Source organism: Rhinolophus hipposideros, assembly GCF_964194185.1.
Source record: "Rhinolophus hipposideros genome assembly, chromosome: 8".
Lineage (NCBI taxonomy): Eukaryota > Metazoa > Chordata > Mammalia > Chiroptera > Rhinolophidae > Rhinolophus > Rhinolophus hipposideros.
Genome location: NC_138054.1, coordinates 88,977,673 through 88,996,971, shown reverse-complemented (window position 1 = coordinate 88,996,971; position 19,299 = coordinate 88,977,673). Strand labels below are relative to the sequence as shown.

The window sequence follows — 19,299 nt, the reverse complement described above, 5'->3', positions numbered from 1 at the left end:
GGTACATGTTTGAAAATGTTCCTAATACAAAAGTATTTAAAATAATAGTCACATTTGATAGGTACATGACCCTTAATAAACTTTAACCCAATTTTTTTTCTGCTCAGGGATGTTCACTTGAAGTGCTGTGGAATTTCTATAAATTAATAACTAAAATTGGGGGAGGTATGATAGTTCAGCTTCTGGTCATTGGTGAGTTAATGCTCTCCTAAGGACACCCAGCGATTTTCAAGTTTGTATTTACTCAGTAACCTTGTAGCAGCAGTAACCGCATTTAACAAAAGGTGAGAAAGGATATATCCTTCAGTCCCTTTGTCTTTCCCTTTTAGATGTTGAGCATACCGGCGCTACCAGCGAGTTCTATGACAAGTTCACCATTCGCTATCACATTAGCACGATTTTTAAAAGCCTTTGGCAAAACATAGCTCACCATGGCACCTTCATGGAGGAGTTCAAGTGAGTATTTGGGCCCCTAATGTCACAGCTTGTTCTCTTGCAAATGGCAGGGAGAGTGGCTGCTTAAAAGCTTTCCCAGCTGGCTTCTTGTTGACAGTTTGCTTGGTCTCAGCCTCCTTTCACTTTTCCAGATGTGACTGTGAAATGCGAGCAGGGAGGGCTAAGTGTCTGTGCTTGCGAGGTACTGCTGAACGTTATTTGGATCTGTCCAGGTACTTTGAGGATGGTATTATACCTAAAGAAAGAATCTAGAAATATCCTGAGATGATGTCTGAAGTGTTTTTTGGTGTTTCTATGGTTACAGTGTCAGAATGACTAAAACGAGCTGGTAGCATTCTTGAATGTGATGCAAGCCTTAGAGTTATTAAGTTGGTGCAAAAATAATTGCGGTTTAAAAGGTGAATTGCAAAAACTGCAATTACTTTTGCACCAACCTGATAAAAAACGTTAGGAGTTTAGATTTAGAAGCAGTTGGATTGGGGTTGTCATTTGAAGCGTCGTTCTTTGTAGTAAGGCCCTAAAGCTCTGATTAAGGGCTTTTCATTACGTACCTGGAATTTCAGCAACTACTTAAACCTGGACATTAGTAATTCCATCTAAAGTACCTTAAAAAATAAAGGTGCTTTAAAAAGAAAGCATGTTGAAATCTTGAATTATTCTTCAGGAGAAATTTTTTACCATCGACTTGGATCTTTTGCGACCGCTGTTAGATGTTTGATCAAGTTCAGCTGTCACTTGGTGACTGAGTAACTAGTCAGTGATGCACGTATTACCAGTGGGGTAACCATTTGCTACATGGCTTTCTGCAGTCAGCTCTCTCAGGTAATCCTCTGTGACTAGGAACTGCTCTTCTGGTCGGACTTGTGTTCCAGCAGAAGCCTGGCACAAGCGTAGGAAACCCGGCGGGCCCACAGCTTGATCTGCATGGTGCTCTGGAATTTTCCATGTTCCTCACCCTTGTCCACAGGAACGGCTCTTCCCCGGGCCTGGGCTCACCGCCCTGATTACACAATGGTAGATGCTGAAATGTAGCTCCTCTTTTTTCTACTAAGCTGGCACTCACAGAGCCGCACACGGTGAGGTCAGGCCATCTCTGTCCCCTGGCAGGTCCCTCCATTAGAATATGATATGCAGGACTGTTCCGTAGGTTGGAAGCTTCGAGCTCTATAAAGTGAATGTCCTGCTTTATCAACGTTATAGCTTCTAATTTTTCTTCAGCGCTACTTTCTTTATAATAAGGAATAATTCTCACTAGTTTTCTAGTCACATGTGGGTAATTACTTGGGCTTTCTTTGTATCGTGGTGAGTTTCAGCATATTTTCTTATCTAGTCTGGAAGAATGTTTTCTCTATTTAAAATTGTTGAGGGAATGAGCCAGGGATGTGCTGGTAAACCTCCTCTCTGAAGGAGAGGAAAAAAAAGCATTTGCTGATTTTCTGGATACTTCCACTTTGGCCAAATTGAAGCTGCCAAGGGAACCTGCCCACAACATTTCAGAATAATTAGCAGTTGGCTCTCGTGAGTCACACAGGGTGGCCCCGCCACATCACTGGAGTGAGTTTAGCACGATTAATTAACAACAATAACGAGATCTAAGGAGAGCCTTGTAGTCCTGGACCTCCATGGGCCTTGGGCTATGCTGAGGTTAGCAGTCTTGTAGGGCGACGTGCTTGGCCCTTTGGGGGGAGGCCCATGTTCTCAGGGATCTGCTGCAGATTTTGCTTCAGGGAGAGCTTGATCACATCCATGTACTTGCCTTTTCAGTTCTGGGAAGCAGTTTGTTCGCTATATAAACATGCTGATCAATGACACGACGTTTTTGCTGGATGAAAGTCTGGAGTCTCTGAAGCGGATCCATGAAGTGCAAGAAGAGATGAAGAACAAGGAGCAGTGGGAGCAGCTGCCCCGGGTGAGTACAGGGGCGGGGACGGCCTCCCAGGATGCGCCCCTGCGGGGCCGTGTGGGGGGCCTGATGACCTGGACCTGACTGCCTGGTCAGGACCCATAGGCTTCCACCGCTAAGCTTCCACGAAGCTGCATCCCAGGTCTGGGGCAGGACAAAACGTAAACAATTGCTCTGAAGCTAAGAGATGAGAAGTCTGTCCAAATGTGTCCAGAAAACATGTTGTCCCTTTTAAAGGGCTTTTTGGAGAAGAGCTTTTATTGTCCAAATAGGTTGATTAAGATTTATGAAAGTAGGAAATAAATCTCTAGAATTCTGACTGATAGATAAGAATCTAATCTCTTCCTGTGATCTCTAGGCAACGATATGAGTCACTCCGGATTCTGTTGAGTTGTTTTCCTTTCCATCGATTTTGTTTTTTCTATTTAGTTATTAATGGAAAAGAGGCCTGTTGTGCCAGGTTTCATGAGAAACGCATGCTGTGTCAGTGACAGCGTCCTGCCCTCTCCTGACATTCACTGCGCCATTTAGATGGCCCCCTGGTCAGTTACTAGGCCCTTGACAGCTACTGCTGATGTCTGAATCAGAACTGCTTTCCAGACGGAATTCTCATGTAAAAGACGGATGACTGATTTTTCTTTATTTGAAGTAGCATCCTTAAAATGAAAACACTGTTAAGGTTCTAATGCTTTGGAGTCAAAAATACCTTAAACATAAGACGTGGAAGCACGTTTCAGGAAGGTTTCATCTCACGTATTCCTGGAGCTCTGAGGAGAAGTTTACATCTTGCTCTAGACAACATGCTAAAATCACAAACCTTTCAGGGGACTTTTTCTGGGTTCCATGAATGCTGGATTTCTCCCATCCATGGCACCACGCTTCTTGAGCCCTTCTAGTTGCATTGTTGAGAAAATGCTGTGGTCTTCTTTCTCCTTGGCACTGCACTGGCACCCACTGGAGTCCATCCCACCACTGCTCTCATGCATTTCTAAACACACCCGTAACTGGAGCCCCCTCCCGCAGCTCCCCACCTCCCGTGAGGGAGTCAGCCTGGGCCTGGTGCTCTACGCCTCCCCAGCTAGCGCTTGGCACCCTTCCATGCTTACCTCTCATTGCACCCAGTCGGCTCCAACGTGGACCAGTCCTGGGCCCTCGCAGAGCCTGCTCGGGAACAGAGGTGGCGTGGCCTCAGGGAATGAACCCCGACACTGAAGTCCAGGGCGCCTAGGTTTGAGAACTGCCACTACCACACATTGAAAGTTCCTTAATTTCTGTTTTCTCGTCCAAAAATCCAAGATAATTCCTCCCTGTGGGAAAACTATGGGAAGAGACTGCGTATGCAAACCTATGGCTCAGGACTGGCCCCGAGAAGGTGTCAGGACGGACAGCTCCTGTCACTGTTCCATCTGCCAGGAGACACTCCTGCCCAAACGCTCTGCTTTCCATTCTCCCGTGGTAAAACACTACCCTCTGTCTCTGAGGAAGGTCTTGTCCCAGGCCTCCCTCCTGGCTGGCATTCCCCGACCAGGGCAGCTGCAGAGTCTCTCCTTTCTCTGCCCCTCTGTAGTGCCCGCTTGCCATGCTCATCTTGGACCAGCTTCAGAGGTCAATGTTAGGAAACGGGTCTAGAGCACATTACCTTGTTCACAGTACTTAATAGCATTTGTTTGAGATGACTGAACAGATATTGATTGTGTCTGTGTTAATAATGGATGAGAAAGGGGCATAAATAATCTCTAACAAGTGCTATTGCAGAAGTCGTTTCTGTTTGACTTTGAAGTCACCTTCTGCCTCCACCTCCCGCTGCCTCCTTATCTCCCCACCATCTGAGCTCCGGTGCTCAGCCACAGGCCTCCCTTCTCTTTCCACACTGGCTCCCAAGGTCGGTGTTTCTCAGTGAGGGTACTAGTTCGTATTTTGAATATAGTAGAATTCTGATATAATAATAATTCTTTATTACAAGAGACTGTCCCGTACATTGCAGGACATTTAGCATCTCTGGCTCACGCCTATTTCATGCCAGTGCTATACCCTCCTCCCCCGAGGTGTCAGGCAACCAGAAACACTCCTATGCATGGCCTGATGATGCCCCCAGTTGAAAATCACAGCAAGGGGATCTCATCTATCCACAGGCTTTAAATGTCTGGATTCTAAAGACTCCAAAGTGTGTCTCCCCAACTCCGGTCTCGCCTGACTCTGTAAGCGGCTGTTGACCGGGTTCTCTGCCTGGCGGTCTGATAGGTATCTCAGGTTGTCCACCACTGAACCCTGGGGTCCTACAGATCTCTCCAAGTCTGCCTGGTCTCAGCGAGTGACAGCTGCATTCTCCTGATTGCTCTGGATCTGTACTTCACTGTCTTCCTTGATTCTTTTCCCTTTCAGCACAACCTCTGGGCTCTTATCTTAAAACACACCCAGATCTGACCTCTCCAGCCACTACCACCTGCTGTCTGGATTACTGTAATCGGCCTTTGTTTGGTCTGTCAGCCTCCACCTTGACATCTCCAGAGCTGGGGGATGCTGCTAAAATCTCAGCCTGTACAGAATTGTACACCTGAAATCTATGTAATTTTACTAACAAATGTCACCCCAATAAATTTAAAAAAAAAATCTCAGCCTGCTCACTGACGCCACTCCGCTCAGAACCCTTCCCGACTTCCCCTCTCACTCCGTCAAATCCCCAGGTAGAGGGCACTGCCGCGTCCGGCCCCACCCCACCCCCTTCACTCACTGCTCCAACCACACTTGCCTCCTTGCTTTTCCCTCTACGTGGCGCAGGCTTCCCCAGATTTGTGCTGACTCCCTTCCTTCAGATAGCCACGCACATGTCACCTCCTCAGAGAGGCCTTCCCTGACCACCCTTTCCAAAGTAGCACGCCCTGACCTTAGCACATAGCTTCCTTCCCCTTCTCCTGGTTTATTTTTCATCGCGGTCAGACTTATGTGTCCGGTTTGGGGGGGGCGGTGTATTGCTCGTCTCCCTAAGTGGAATCTAAGCTCCGTGGGGGCTTGTTCATAATCTGTCCTCGATCTGCACTGCCTCGAGGAGGGCCTGGCCTGCAGAAGGGGCCAGCTTCTACTTACAGATGAGTGAATGGGACACCCAGGCACACTCCAAAGTGGCTTTCAGCTTGCTGGTCAGCCTTTCGTGCAGGCAGCTCATTCTTGACCAAGGGGCAGTGGACAGGTTGCACGGCATTGCTGCAGAATCCCCACCCAGCACTTCCTTGGAGGGCACTTGTCCCGGGGACACGCATCGGTAACTCCACCTGTTCTCACTCGTCCTCCTCCCCCAACATAAAGTAAACTGGCCTCTGAGCAGATGGAAGAATTTAAGTCTTTCCTGATGTTCCCGTGTTTTATTCATCTCAGTCTTTAGTGTTCCACCTGTTCTAGCCATGAGTGAAATACACCTTATTATTCTGTTTCCTGGCCTGTGGCACAATGGAAGGAGGAGGATGCTGCCAGAGGCAAGCAAGCGTGCTGACAGTTTAAGGGGTGACAGCCTAACAGTGTGGAAAGACAAAATTCAGAAGCTTAGCTGTTCTCAGGGACGTGGTGTAGGGCCAAATGCAGACGCCTCGGCGTCATAACGTAACACACCGCATGTTTTTAAAATAATGCTGACTAAGTAAGAGTGGTTATTGAGGGACATGAACTGCCCATTATTAGCCCCCGTGTGTATCAGGCACCACATAAGGTTCACTTATTTCATCCTGCGTAGAGATTCACGTTGACATCTTTTATCATTGACGAAACTGGGTCTCACGGAAGTTGACTAATGTGCCAAGGTCACCTTACTCAAAGTCCCAAAGAGCTCTGATGCGGAGAGGAATGAACTTCAGGTATCTGGAGAATTTGCTGGTAGGGGTCGTTCTAGCATTCCCTACGTCCCTGGGCTTCATCACGCACTTTGCCGGTTGTGAGCTGACTATGCTTTTCTGTCACACTTGGCGTGTTGGTGAGCTGCTGAGTAGGACTGAGATTTGTTTGGCATCTGCTCAATTTCCGCAGGACCAGCAGCAGGCCCGTCAGTCTCAGCTTGCTCAGGACGAGCGTGTCTCGCGCTCCTATCTTGCCCTGGCAACAGAAACCGTGGACATGTTCCATATCCTCACGAAGCAGGTCCAGAAGCCGTTCCTCAGACCGGTGAGTAGAAACTTTGGGGTGTTTGTTTTGTCTCTGGGTTCCACATTCAGATTGTGTCCCTCGTAACTAGATATAGTTGTTGAAATCCTGCATGTTTCAGCATCACTGTCACTGAGAGGTGAAATTCTGTTACTGATTTTCTTCCCACTTAGGCTCATTGATACAACACTCTGTTGGCAGACTGAAGTCTGCAAACTGCCACGTCCAAAAGAACTGGCTCCACTTTCCGCTAGGACAGCACTGTGGCTTGTTCATGTTGGAGCTGTGACATATTTTTGTCATTATTGATTTCTGTGTTTTATTTATAGGAAAAGTGTAAGTAACAGCAATTGGAAATTAGAGAATACTAAGTAGACATAATCGATAATGCGTCACATCATTGGTTGTCTTAGCTGTGGCTCTGTTGCACTAAGAAGCCAAAGGTTAATGAGAGCCATAATGAGGGTTTATGACAGAGCAAAGGTAGACAGAAGGTTTGGCCTTCATTAGCAAGACCGGGTCTTGTTTCTGAAATTGAAACGTAGCCACATAATTGAAGATCTCTGCTTTGCTTCAACCCCACCTCTTCCCTTTACTCCCCCACGCACAGTTTAGAAGCTTTATTATGTGGCCAGGACCAGGGTAGGTCGGAAGCCTGAGATTTGGCAGCTGACTGCCTATGTGGAGACAAGTTTACAATGGAGTGTAATTTTACTACATATTTCCTCCGATTTCCGTATTCACTCTCACCTCCAACATTACCACCACCCCCTGGCCTGTGTGCAGCTTGAGAAATGAGTTTCCTCTTCTCTCCCCTTTTCATTTCACGTTTCTTCACAAGTAGATTTCGGTGCAAGAACAGTGGAACATGAACCTTCCCTGAGCTCACCATTAAAAGTGTAAGGACGCTGCATCTAATTTAAACATACTTCAGACACTTGCTTCTCTCAAAGGGCTACAAATGGAATTTCTTTAAACTTCACCTGTAAAGTCCAGGCAGTAAATAGTTTGGCCATTTGGGGACTTTGTCCCAGCTACTCAGCTCTGCTGTTGCAATGCAGAAGCAGTCACAGTGCATAAATGAGTGTGGCTGTGTTCCAATAAAACTTTATAAAAACAGGCATCTGGCCGGGTTTGGCCTGCAGCTAGCAGGTTGCCAACCCCTGCTCTAACCCAAGCTTGATTTTATGTCCAGTGACTTCAGTGACAGTGTTACCTAATTGTTAGAAGGTAGGAAACTATAAAAACTATTTGGGACTCAGTGATCAAGAAGCTTGTATTTAGTTCTCAGCTCTTCATTTTTTAAAAGAAACTATTGAAAGCAAAGTCTAATATTTCCATGTCCTTTAAAATGAATCGTTTTCAGGGCCTGCACATGGCCCTGGGCCCTGTCCTGCCCTGTCCTATGCCTGGGCCTGCTAAGTGGTTTCCTTTGCCTCTGCGACACCATTTTGCCCTTCACTGACTGGCCTGCTCTGCTCTGCTCTTATCACTCCTTTACTCCCCCCTTCTTAATTAAATACAGGACTACTTTATTTTGTGTACAGGTAGGTTCCTGACAAGCCAAGTTTAGGTTGAATTTGTATAAATCCAGTCATTACATTGGATGAAAACCTTGTCACATAAAGGGAAGCTTTCACTGCTCCTTTCTTATGGCCAGTGTTTAGTACTACTGTCTGAGCCAGATTTTCCTATTTCAGATTTGCTTAAAGCGGTGTACGCCCAACAATAGTAGATACTTCGTCATCTTGTGCGGTTATTGCATTATAATTATTTTCCAGTTGTTTCATTTAAGTTTGCTTTGTCTCACTGGCTACATTGAAAACTATTCAAGGCTGAAATTTTTATCTTCTACTTCTTTTACCTCTTTGCATCTGATAAGTAAGAAGGGTGCACACTGAATGGCCAGGGTCTTTTGAAATTTATACAAAAATAATGCATAAAATGATGGCTGAAAGAGCATACTGAAAAACGTGTGTTTTTTTTAATTTATTGGGGTGAACAAAAACTTTTGCGACTTGTGTTATGATGGTGGAATTATGAATAATTTTCCCTCTTTTACCTGTTTCTCCACAACTTTGGAGTGATTTTTGTTTTAATAATGAAAAGCATGAATTTATAGAAAAGGTTGCCTTTTGTTGGTATTTATAAATATTCAGTCAGCTTGCAACATTCTAGTAAGTATTAGAATTAATTGGATTAGAAATGGAGAGTGAAAAAAATTTTGAATTAATGTTTTTCTTCAGCTTATGATACACAGCACTTATAAGGGATTCTGTGAAGATTAATCCGGCCAATTCCTGTTCCTCCACTGAGATGGGAGTTTTTGGTCTTCTCGCTTGTCTCAACAGCATGAATTGTCCTATTATCCTGTGATTTCTTAGGAACTTGGACCCCGATTGGCTGCAATGCTGAACTTTAATCTTCAGCAACTCTGTGGTCCCAAGTGCCGTGACCTGAAAGTTGAAAACCCGGAGAAATACGGCTTTGAACCAAAGAAGCTTTTGGACCAACTGACGGATATTTACTTGCAGCTGGACTGTGCGCGCTTCGCTAAGGCCATTGCTGACGACCAGGTCAGTGCCAGGGCAGCAGGCCACTCCAGGAGTCAGGGCTTCAGGTGGCTCACCTTGGCGACTTGAGTTTGCCTCTCTGTGGATTTCCTGGCAAACCCTGCACAATTCCATGTCCATCTGTCCTGGATTTTCCCCAGTTGAAGTCAAGGAAGGTGATACTTTCAAAATACAGTTTGAGAAGTTTTTAGTAGGAAAATGGAAGTTGTGACCACAGTGGCCAGGGGACCTCGTCGGGTGTAAACAGAAATGAAATGGTGGTTTTCCTCTGAGCATAAAGAGCAGACTTGGCTCTGAGCTCCTTCTCCAGTTGAGTTCTTAACCCAAGATCTTGCTGAGGGCCTTCCTCGACAAATCCCTCTCCTTCCCAGAAAGAGCCCCATTTTCTCAGGGAGCCCAGGTCTGCTTCCTGAGGCCCCGCCAGCTTTCCTGCTGCTCTCATTTTTGTGGTCCTCTAGCTTTCAGACCGCATGTTGGGTATCTTCACATTCTTCCCTCTCCCTCATTCCTGGGCCCCGTGATCACATCCATGTGTGGTTTTCGCTTTCACAGCTGCCTATTTAGTGCAAGCCCCTGCCCAGCCTTACTTGTGTGCTTTCCAATAATCTCATGAATGGCTTCCCCGCCCTCCATGTTCTTTTGTCCTGCGTCATTTCAACATGAAATGGCTAATGCTTATTAACCGAACACCAAGTTTTAACCACTTCTCATGTTTTTACTCATTCGATCCTCACGAAATCCTGTGATAGATTCCTCATTTTGAAACGAGGCACCAAGAAGTTAAACAGCTTGTATGGAGTTTGTGTGGGGTGGAGGCAGAATTCATACCCTGGCATCTGGCCCTGAACCAATATGCTCAGCCTCTCTGCTCTCTACTTAAAATTCCCAAAGAGTTCCATGCTCCTTTCTGTCTCTCCATCTTTATTCACACTTTCTATCTGAATATTACTCATCTCAGATTAACTAACCATCAGTAGGCATTCTAGAGGGTTCTTTACTCCAGCCCTCATCCAAAGGTTAAAATAAAGGAATTGTAGGTGCTTTTAAAAAAAGTAACAGCTTTACTGAGATATTATCCACATATCCAGGTACTTTTAGATGTAAGCAAGAGATGAGTGCCTACAATGGCAAAAAATCTCATTTGTCCAAAGCAGTTTTTCCATAAAAAGTAGTGGTAAAGGACGGGATTAGGAGTTTGCAGTTATTTTGAGGGGACGCTAACGTGTTTTTCTAGCCCACAGCTAAGTAATATTGCACATATTTAGGAATGGAAGAGAAGTCGCAGTCTGCAGTGAGCGGAAGGAAGTGGAAACGCTCCCCAGTCCAGGGAGGGTCTTCTGGCTCGGGCTTCTTCGGGTCCAGCCAGGCCAGAAGTCAGGGTGTGAAAAGGCCCCAGGGACTCTTCTGTTTTTCCTGTGAGAGACTTGGAAGAATCGCTTAGCACACCACCTCTTCTGCTAGGTCTTACTGTGGCAGCCACGTCACAGGCAGTTAACATAGCACGTAGTTTGCAGTGTGAATGAACACAGCACACCCAGTGAGACAGTGACAGCTAAGTGGGTGACAAAGGAGTGTTTCCAGCTGCCTTTCCTTGGTGACCAACAAAACGTCCGCGCTGCTGGAAATCCCTGTGGATTGTGGTGGTGGCCTGTGGTGGCCCTCCGCCTGAGTCACAGACAGAGATCTCCACACAGTGACCCATGGGTCTTCTCAAATGTCTAAATGGCCTTGGTCTTCCAAATGCACGAAGCAAACATACACAGTGCCAGTGACGCATGGAGAAGAAACACATTCTAAGTGGATGCTTTGCTCCTTTTACAGTGTGATGCTGATGCTGATTGTTGGGCATTTATATTGGTTCTTATGGCCCTGACGACCGGATTATTTTGGAAGAGGGTTTTGGGAGGCTGGCGGAGGAAGGATGGAAGACTAGAAAGCTTCAGAAGACAGGTGGTAGAGGTTCATTTTCTCCTTGGGGAGCACTGGTCTAGTTTGCTTTGGTTTGGTCTCGTATGTCTTGTTTTCCTGGGAAGACAAAGGAAGAAGATGGCAGCTGTGCAAGGAAAGACACTGAGACTTCTCTTCCTGTGTACAGCAGTGGGCTGAAGACAAGTGTCCAGAAGAGGTGATGACAGGTGCCAGCACAAAAAGCCACTGAGCTTTACACTCACAAACCTGAGTCAAAAGACTCTTGTCAGAGACAGAGTGGACAGGGCAGTTGTCCCTGGGCTGAGAGAGCCCAGGGCAGGGAGGTCTTAGGGCGCCTTGTGAGCCGCCGTGGTGGCCATGCGTGACTGCTTTTATGGGCAGACCCCAGCTCTGTGGGTGGGCCACAGCTCTGATGGTCACGGAGCGCTGTCTGTTAACACCCTTGCGATTTAAAAACAAACAGTGAGCCCGTCGGAAGTCACTCTTCTCCTATGCAGTCTTTCCCTCTTTCTATGCAGGTGAAATTCACATAAAATAGCACGAACCGTAAAACGGCAACGTAAAAACGGCAACCCTATGAGGGTGCCATTTCAGAGTATACAATTTGGTGGCATTTAGTACATTGACATGTTGTGAAACCATCACTTCTGCCTAGTTCCAAAACATTTTATCACCCCCAAAACATTTTATTGTGCCCGTTAAGTAGTCACTTCCATTCCCCCGCCAGCCCCCGCAGCTGCTAATCTGCTTTCTGTCTTTATTTTACCTATTTTTGGATTGACCTATTTGCCTATTCTGGATATTTCATAAAAATGGAATCACATCAAACGTTACCTTTTGTTTTTGGCTTTTTTCATTTGGCACAATGTTTTCAAGGTTCATTTTACTGTAGTGTCTGTACCAACACTTCATTCCTTCTTGTACCTGAATAACATTTCATTATAAGGATAGATCGTGATTTATTTATCCATGCGTCATTGGGTTTTTCCATCTTTGGGCTATTACAAATGGGGCTGCTATGGACATTCATGAAAAGCATTTATTTGAATACCTGTTTTCAGTTCTTTGGGATATGTACTTAGGAGGAGAATTGCTGAGTCCTGGTAATTCTATGTTTAACTTTTTGAGGCACTGCCATCCACGTTGGCTACACCATTTTCCATCCCCACCAGCAATGTATGAGGGTGCCAATTTCAATTTATCCACATCCTCACCAATACTTGTTTTGTTTTGTGTTGTGCTGTTTTTGTTTTTAAATAGGTACCCTAGTAGGAGTTAGGTGGTATTTCACTGTGGGTTTAATGTGCATTTCCCTAATGGCAAAATACAGTTGAGCCTCTTTCCATGTGTGCGTTGGCCATTCGTATATCTTCTTTGGAGACATGTCTGTTCAAGTCCTCCACCATTTTTTCAAATCGGATTTTTTGTGTTTTTGATCTTGAGTTGTAAGAAGAGTTCTTTATGTATTCTGGATACTAGACTTTTATCAGATCCATGGTTTGCGGATACTTTCATGTTTAAATTTATAACCACTCTGGAAGAGCCTTGAAGTCAATCAAGAATGCCTTTGCTTCTTCTCTGAGCCAACCTGCATCAAACATGAAGCAGCAGTTCAGTCGTAAGTGTTGGTTTGATTTATTGAGGCCACTGCTCTTTGAGGCTGAAGGCCATGTCCCCTTATAGGTGCCCTTTGATTTCTGATAGTGTCACTACACTGCTTTATCTGAGACCTTGACTTATAAGCAAGCACAAGTCGCTGGTTAAAAACTCACCATCTTTAGAGAAACGGAATGGGTGAGATTTTAAGAGGATAAAAAATGGGCTAAGAACGACTACTTATGAAAAGAGAAGTTCGAGGTGAAATTGTCTCATTTGTGTCTACAGCAACGGCCAGGCTTCAGCAATTCCCTGTGCAAAATATTTTCATTCTGCTCTTCCGACATCTCACTATAATCTTTTGCCCGTTTCCCCCAATACCCCTTCTCAAAGGGGTTGGGGACTGTGGCTTACCTGGCTCGTTATAAGTGGACGCTAAATAAAGTATTTGCTGAATTGATGTAGCAATTTAGTTTTAGGAAACGATAACTGAGGCTCTCTGAACCTTTCAGGATTGTAGAAGGTGGCTTTTGAGATTGTTGCTGGGCCCGGGCACCCTGCTGGCACTTTGCCTTCCCTCGCTCTTCCCCCAGGTGCACAGACTTAATAAGTAAGGGGCGTGAGTGTGTGTGGAGAGAGGAGGTGCACTTACTTAGAAACTAAAGTTAAAAAAGGAAAGAAGAAAGATGGAGGACTTCCAGTTCAGCGCTCTGAGGGGATACAAGTATTGAGACGAAATCATAGTCTCTCATCTTCATAAATACAGATGTTAGTGTGAGTCCTCAGATAGAAATGACAGGTCACAGCTTATGATCCTGTCGTTCAGTCTCAAATTTAACCATTCTCCTCTGTTTGCCTCATTGTCACTCCATGGACAAGGGGCCAGTGTTTTTGCCATAAATGCAAGTTAGGACACACTTCATATTTTGAAATAGCAGTGATGAATGTGAATTAGGCACCTGTGAGATTGGTGTTCCTATCCCCATTTTACACCCGAAGAATCCAGGGCTCAGCAGAGCTGGGATTTGCCAAAGACCACAGAGAGGTAGGTGGTAGAACTAGAATTCAAGTGCAGGTTTGTCTGGGTCCGTGGTGAGCTCTTGTCCTCCTGACCATCCCCACTGCTGCATTGGGTGTAAGTCGTGTCTGCTTATGTCAGCGGAGCACCTGATACGTCACAATGTTGAACCAAGAGATGGTAAAGATTGACGGCGATCGGGAGGAAGCTCCTTTTGATTATGAACTACATTGATTCTGAACCATATTTACCAGTAGGGAAAGGAGCTAAAGTGTCCACGTGCTCATGCACCAGCCTTGCAAGGACTGAAACAGACTAGAGTCCCTCCTCTTTTTATTATTTAAATGTTAAAAGAAATGCATGTGGGGCCGGCGGCCGGGTGGCGCAGGCGGTTAGAGCTCCGTGCTCCTAACTCTGAAGGCTGCCGGTTCGATTCCCACATGGGCCAGTGGGCTCTCAACCAAAAAAAAAAAAAAAAAGAAATGCATGTGTCCTGTAAGAGTAATTCTAAAATTTCAAAATTCCCCTCATTTGCCTCAATCTTGAAACCCTCCCTAGAGGCAGTGACCTAGTAGAGTTTGATGTGTATTATCCCAGTCTTTATGTGTCCAAAGCCATGTAAAAGTGTTTATGTTTATCCACATTATACTTTTAGGGCTTTTTAAAAAAACAATCACACACACATAGATCCGACTTGGGCTATTTCCTGCAGCTTGCTTCTTTCCACTTAAACCGTATTTACTTCTCACGTTGTCTTTCCTCCTCTGCAGAGATCCTACAGCAAAGAGTTGTTTGAAGAAGTTATTTCGAAGATGCGGAAGGCAGGGATCAAATCCACAATAGCGATTGAGAAGTTTAAACTTCTCGCCGAGAAAGTGGAGGAGATCGTGGCCAAGAACGCACGTGCCGAGATCGACTACAGCGACGCACCCGACGAGTTCCGAGGCAAGTGGACCCCTTCTCAGGCTGACTGCTTTGCTTTGGGTTCGCTGGGAACAGGTAACATGAGAAGGGGATGTCCTGCGCCTTCGACTTTTCAATGACGTGCTGCGATTGCTTTTTGGAGACACTTTGTCTGAAATTACATTTCCTACTTTCAGTTCATATTGTAAATGAAAGGGGGGAAAAAAGGCCTTAGCGGATTTCAAACCTGAAGATTCTAAGGTCAGCCTTGCCTTTGCAAGTGGGGATAGGCGTGTTCCAATGAGAATTCTGAGGAGCCCTAAGAGGAAGGACTGCCATCTCGGCTGCAGAGCCCGTGAGGACCCGCCGCTGTGTCTTCTTTCTCTTTTCTTTCCTTCCAACAGTAGCTGACAAGAGGGTACTTTGCCCTCTAGAAAAGGCAGTGTCCGTGCCTTTATCTAATGTTGATTTCCTTCTCAACTTGGGGGCCCCGGAGGGGCCATTTGATCACTGTTCCTATGGTTTTGTTTTCTTTTTCAGTTTTAGGCCCTATTATTAGATTTGCGTTTGCTCTGCTTTGTCTCTGCAGACCCCCTGATGGACACCCTGATGACGGACCCCGTGCGGCTGCCCTCCGGCACCATCATGGACCGCTCCATCATCCTGCGACACTTGCTGAACTCCCCCACGGACCCCTTCAACCGACAGACGCTGACCGAGAGCATGCTGGAACCAGGTACAGAGGGCGCAGCTGGCGCTGCCGTGCCTCCATCAAGGCCGAGCGGTGGAGCCCAAGTCCTGTGGTAGCGGAGATTAATCACGGGGGGTAACTGACCGAGTCCAGAAACCCCCTAGTTGATGACACTCAGTGGAAAAGATACCACACATTCTTTGCTCTCTTTCACTATGGAAGTCTAGACCTCCTGCCCTATTTTCTCTCCTCGTCAGTCTTCTTTTCACTGAGGGAAGGAATGGCCTTTCCATTCCATTTATGCAGAACAACGAGCATCATCTCTCAGGAAGAATCCTCCCACCTGAGGCATTAATCCTTCCCTTTCTTTTCTCAGTGCCAGAACTGAGAGAACAGATTCACGCCTGGATGAGAGAGAAACAGAACAGTGATCACTAAACCGTCCCCCTTGCCCACCATCTGCTACAAACAGCCACGGCCCGCCAGGCAGGCAGAAGCACCATCGGCGCTGAAAACGCTGTTCAGACGTTGGAGGCCACATGTGGCGAACACACCGAGAGCCCACCTGGAGCGACCAGCCGGTGGAGACCTGACGGGACTTGAATACGAAGAGGAGCCCAATTCCTGTACATATATTTAAGTGACAAATGTGGTCAAAAGCTTGAGGGACACATTTCATGATTGCTTGTGGAATAAAGCACGTCCTTCCTATGTCACAATTTGGGGCTTTTGCAAAGGAAGTCTTTTAGTGATTGATAATGAGTGGGTCTGGGCAGCATCCCCTCCATTTTTTGTTTCCCCCTAAATCCAATATCCGTTGATTTGATTGTGATTAGAGAACCTTGGACATTTTGCTGCTAAAGAATCTTATTTCCCCCCCACCCTTCCTGACCCTACTTGCACTGCTGTGGATTTTTTTAAGAGAAGCGAAAACAAAAATAAACTCCTTTCCCTGGCCCTCCAAACATATATTCTGTGAGATAACTGTGCCTGCAACAAAGTGTTAATCCTGGGATCGTATTTTTATATCATATTCACATATTTGTTTTTTTAATTGGTGTTAGATGACATGATTAATAAAAAAGGCAAGATATTTTCAGAATTCGAATTTCAGTTTTTATTTTTTTTTCCTTTTGAAATGTCCCTTTACAATTTTTTAATTCTAAGCAAAATGAAGAGAAGCCTGTTGCTCTGGTCCTTGTCATAACCCGTCTGTTAGGAATCTAAGGAGCAGCTGCAGCAAAGGAAGTGTCTCAGTGTATCAGGATTTCCATGACTTACGGTCTGAGGGGGAAGGGAGGTTCGTGTTTTTCATGCTACGTGACAGTTCGAAACCCTTACAGTTAGCCTATGAGGGTACAGAAATTCCTCCACTTTTGAGTCTATGAGTTCAAGGCAGGGGTCCTTTGTATGATGTGTCCTTTGGGGGTTGGCCTTACCAAAGCAAAAAGGAGTGCAAGAAATGTGGAAGTGTGTCTGCTTGTAAAGACACACACAGACAAAGAAAGACACCCACACACACGCACAGAAACAGAAGACTTTTTGTATTACTGCTCCCTACTTCACATACTTGAATTCTTGAATTTCCTTTGGGGTAAAAAAGGATTGGAAACCATAAAGTGTTTTGAAGAAATGAAGTCTACAAAAACATACTTTGTTTTTCTTTTCCTTTTTTGCCCCCTCCACAGACAATGTCCTCTGTTCAATTCCTAACGCAAACTACAATAAACGGTGATACACATTCAGAAGGCATCTTCTCCGAGTCTCTTCTTTGTGTGGAAAGCAAAGGGGTGGGTAAAGAGCTAGAGCCAATGGAGTTGGCATGTGCTGAAGTATCTTTTCTGGAGCACTTAGGAATTGCTGCTGGTAAAATAAAACTTGGAGATTTGTGTCTGTCGATGGCCATTGGGTCCCCTGCCCACTGTCTGCTTGTCTGAGGGGGTTGAGTTCTGTCTGCTATCTTCAGTCTCTGCCTTCTCAGTCTATTCTCCGCTTCAAATTGTCTTTTCTCTGACCTTTAAAAATTCTTCCTCAGGTTCAGCCATTGCATAAACATTTCCTTAGGCACTGTAATTTACAAAACCGTCTACCAGCTCCTGTGGTGATAATAGTCTTTACAGAGTGTATATGTATACCAGGAGCTATGCAAAGGCCTTTACGTTTATGCCTTCGTCTCCAAGATGTCGCAATTATCTTTATGAACAGGTCAGGGAAGTGGAGAGGTTAGGTAGTTTGCCCAAGGTCCCCTGGCCAGTTAGTGGAAGAGCAGGTGGCCAGGCTCAGAGCCCATGCCCCTAGCCACCATGTTTACTTCTCTTTAGCACATTTGGACTAAGTGGCTTTTCACCCCCTCAAAATATAATGTATTCATTGTAGCAAAAGTTGTAGGCAACAATATAAACAAAAAGAAAGTGAAAATTACCCAGAATTCCACCATGCAGATAATTCTGTTAATTCAGTTTACTTTTCATTAAACGTGTATATGCCTCTAAAATTAGGGTGTTTACTGGATTCTATGACTAATTTTGTTTCTTTAATCCATCTCCTGAATGTGTATTGTCTGTCTCCTCTCCAACCAGATTATAAACTCTTTGGAGGCACGGATTCTGTCATATTTGCATGCCCCACTCGTCCCGTCCCCCGTGAATGTAATAGGATGCTGCTTTCTCCTCCATATACACGCATCGTTTTGAATATTCAGAACTCAGAGGTTTCACAGACCTTCTGCCGGGTGCTGTCTTAGGGGGAAAAGATGTTTGGGATTTTTATTTTTAAGAGTCTCGGGGTTGCTGTTTTATAGCAACTTATGATTGCCTTCAATCTGTTAATTATGGATATTAAAATAAACTCCAAAATATTTTAAAAGTAGGTCTTGGCTACAAGGAAGACGGTCACATAGGAAAAGATCTGAGGATCAGATGGGAATTTATCCTTGAGAGAAAGATGATTAAACTTTCTTAGTCGTTTTATGACTCACTGTTGTGTGGATTTTAAAAAGGAGTTCATAAAATACCTTTTGAACAAAAGCCGAGGACATGATTTTGTTCTCATTTCATAACTTTTGGGTTTGGTACATACAGTAGTGAATTTCATGGTGTATTTGGGGGTGCGCAGGTGACATAAGTAGGCCGCGTCTGCTGAAGTAAGTTTGTGATGGAAGGAAACAGCTGTAGTGGCCTATGAGCTTGACCTTGGTATCAGCTAGTGTTGGGCTGAAGGAAGCCACCTTTGGTTGGTAGACAATATGCATTCCCTGAGCACGCTCTGTGTGGGAACCACCCTTTCATGTGCTAATTCGTTTAATCCTCAGCAACTGTATGTAGTATCGTGAAACAGGCCTGTGAATCTGGGCTGTCGGGGCTTCAAAGTCTGGCCGCTCTGCTCCTGGCTGTTCGGTGCGTTCCATTTGGTGGAGTTCAGAATGCCCAAGGAGATACAGAGAAGCAGCACAGCCTTCTGAAAGGAGCTTTGACCTTGGGATCAAGCCCTAGACCCACCCCTCCTTTTGAATGGTTCGGTGCGCTTAACCTCACGGTTTTCGTTGGCAGCTGCTCATTGTTGACCCGTAAATTTCTATCTCCAGTCCAGGCCTCTCCTGTGCTGCAGACACTGCACAGCTCAGATGTCTAAAAGGCCCTTCGAATGAAGACGTTCAAGCCCGAGTTCCTTAATCTTCACCCCAAACCTGCCCCTCTTCGTCTCCCCACCACAGTGAATGGCAACGCCTCCTTCCAAGTCACTCAGGCCAGACACCGGAGTCATTCTTGACCCCCCGTTTGTGCTCTCCTCCATCCAATCTCCACAATGTCCACTGCTAGTGCTGGGCCTCGTCGGTGTCAGCCGTCCTGGATTATCGCCATAGCATCATGGCTTGCCCTGTTTCTTCCCTGTCCACCTTTCTCAAAACACCAGCTGGAAGGGTCTTGTTAAAACTTAAGATCGTGTCCCTTCTGTCCTCCAAACCCTCCAATGGCTGCCTAATCCTCTCAGAATAAAAGAAGCTGTTACACTCGCCTAGAAGGCAACACACTCCCACCCCGTTAACTCTTACCGCTTCCCCTTCGGCCCACCACAGAGCCATCCTGGTCTCTGCCTTCCTGAC

General features: G+C 45.6%; 1 protein-coding gene across 5 annotated transcripts in view; it reads left to right on the top strand.

Moving 5' to 3' along the window:
* Positions 1-16,947, top strand: part of UBE4B (ubiquitination factor E4B) — a 111,658-nt gene extending 94,711 nt beyond the window's left edge. For all 5 annotated transcript variants that reach the window (XM_081057368.1, XM_081057369.1, XM_081057370.1 and 2 more), the window contains 7 exons: positions 330-456; positions 2,221-2,365; positions 6,374-6,508; positions 8,872-9,063; positions 14,374-14,548; positions 15,096-15,242; positions 15,574-16,947. In XM_081057368.1, coding sequence (XP_080913494.1) covers positions 330-456; positions 2,221-2,365; positions 6,374-6,508; positions 8,872-9,063; positions 14,374-14,548; positions 15,096-15,242; positions 15,574-15,635 — 983 coding nt within the window. In that variant the 3' untranslated portion in view covers positions 15,636-16,947. The remainder of the gene's footprint in view (positions 1-329; positions 457-2,220; positions 2,366-6,373; positions 6,509-8,871; positions 9,064-14,373; positions 14,549-15,095; positions 15,243-15,573) is intronic.
* The last annotated feature ends 2,352 nt before the right edge of the window (positions 16,948-19,299 follow it).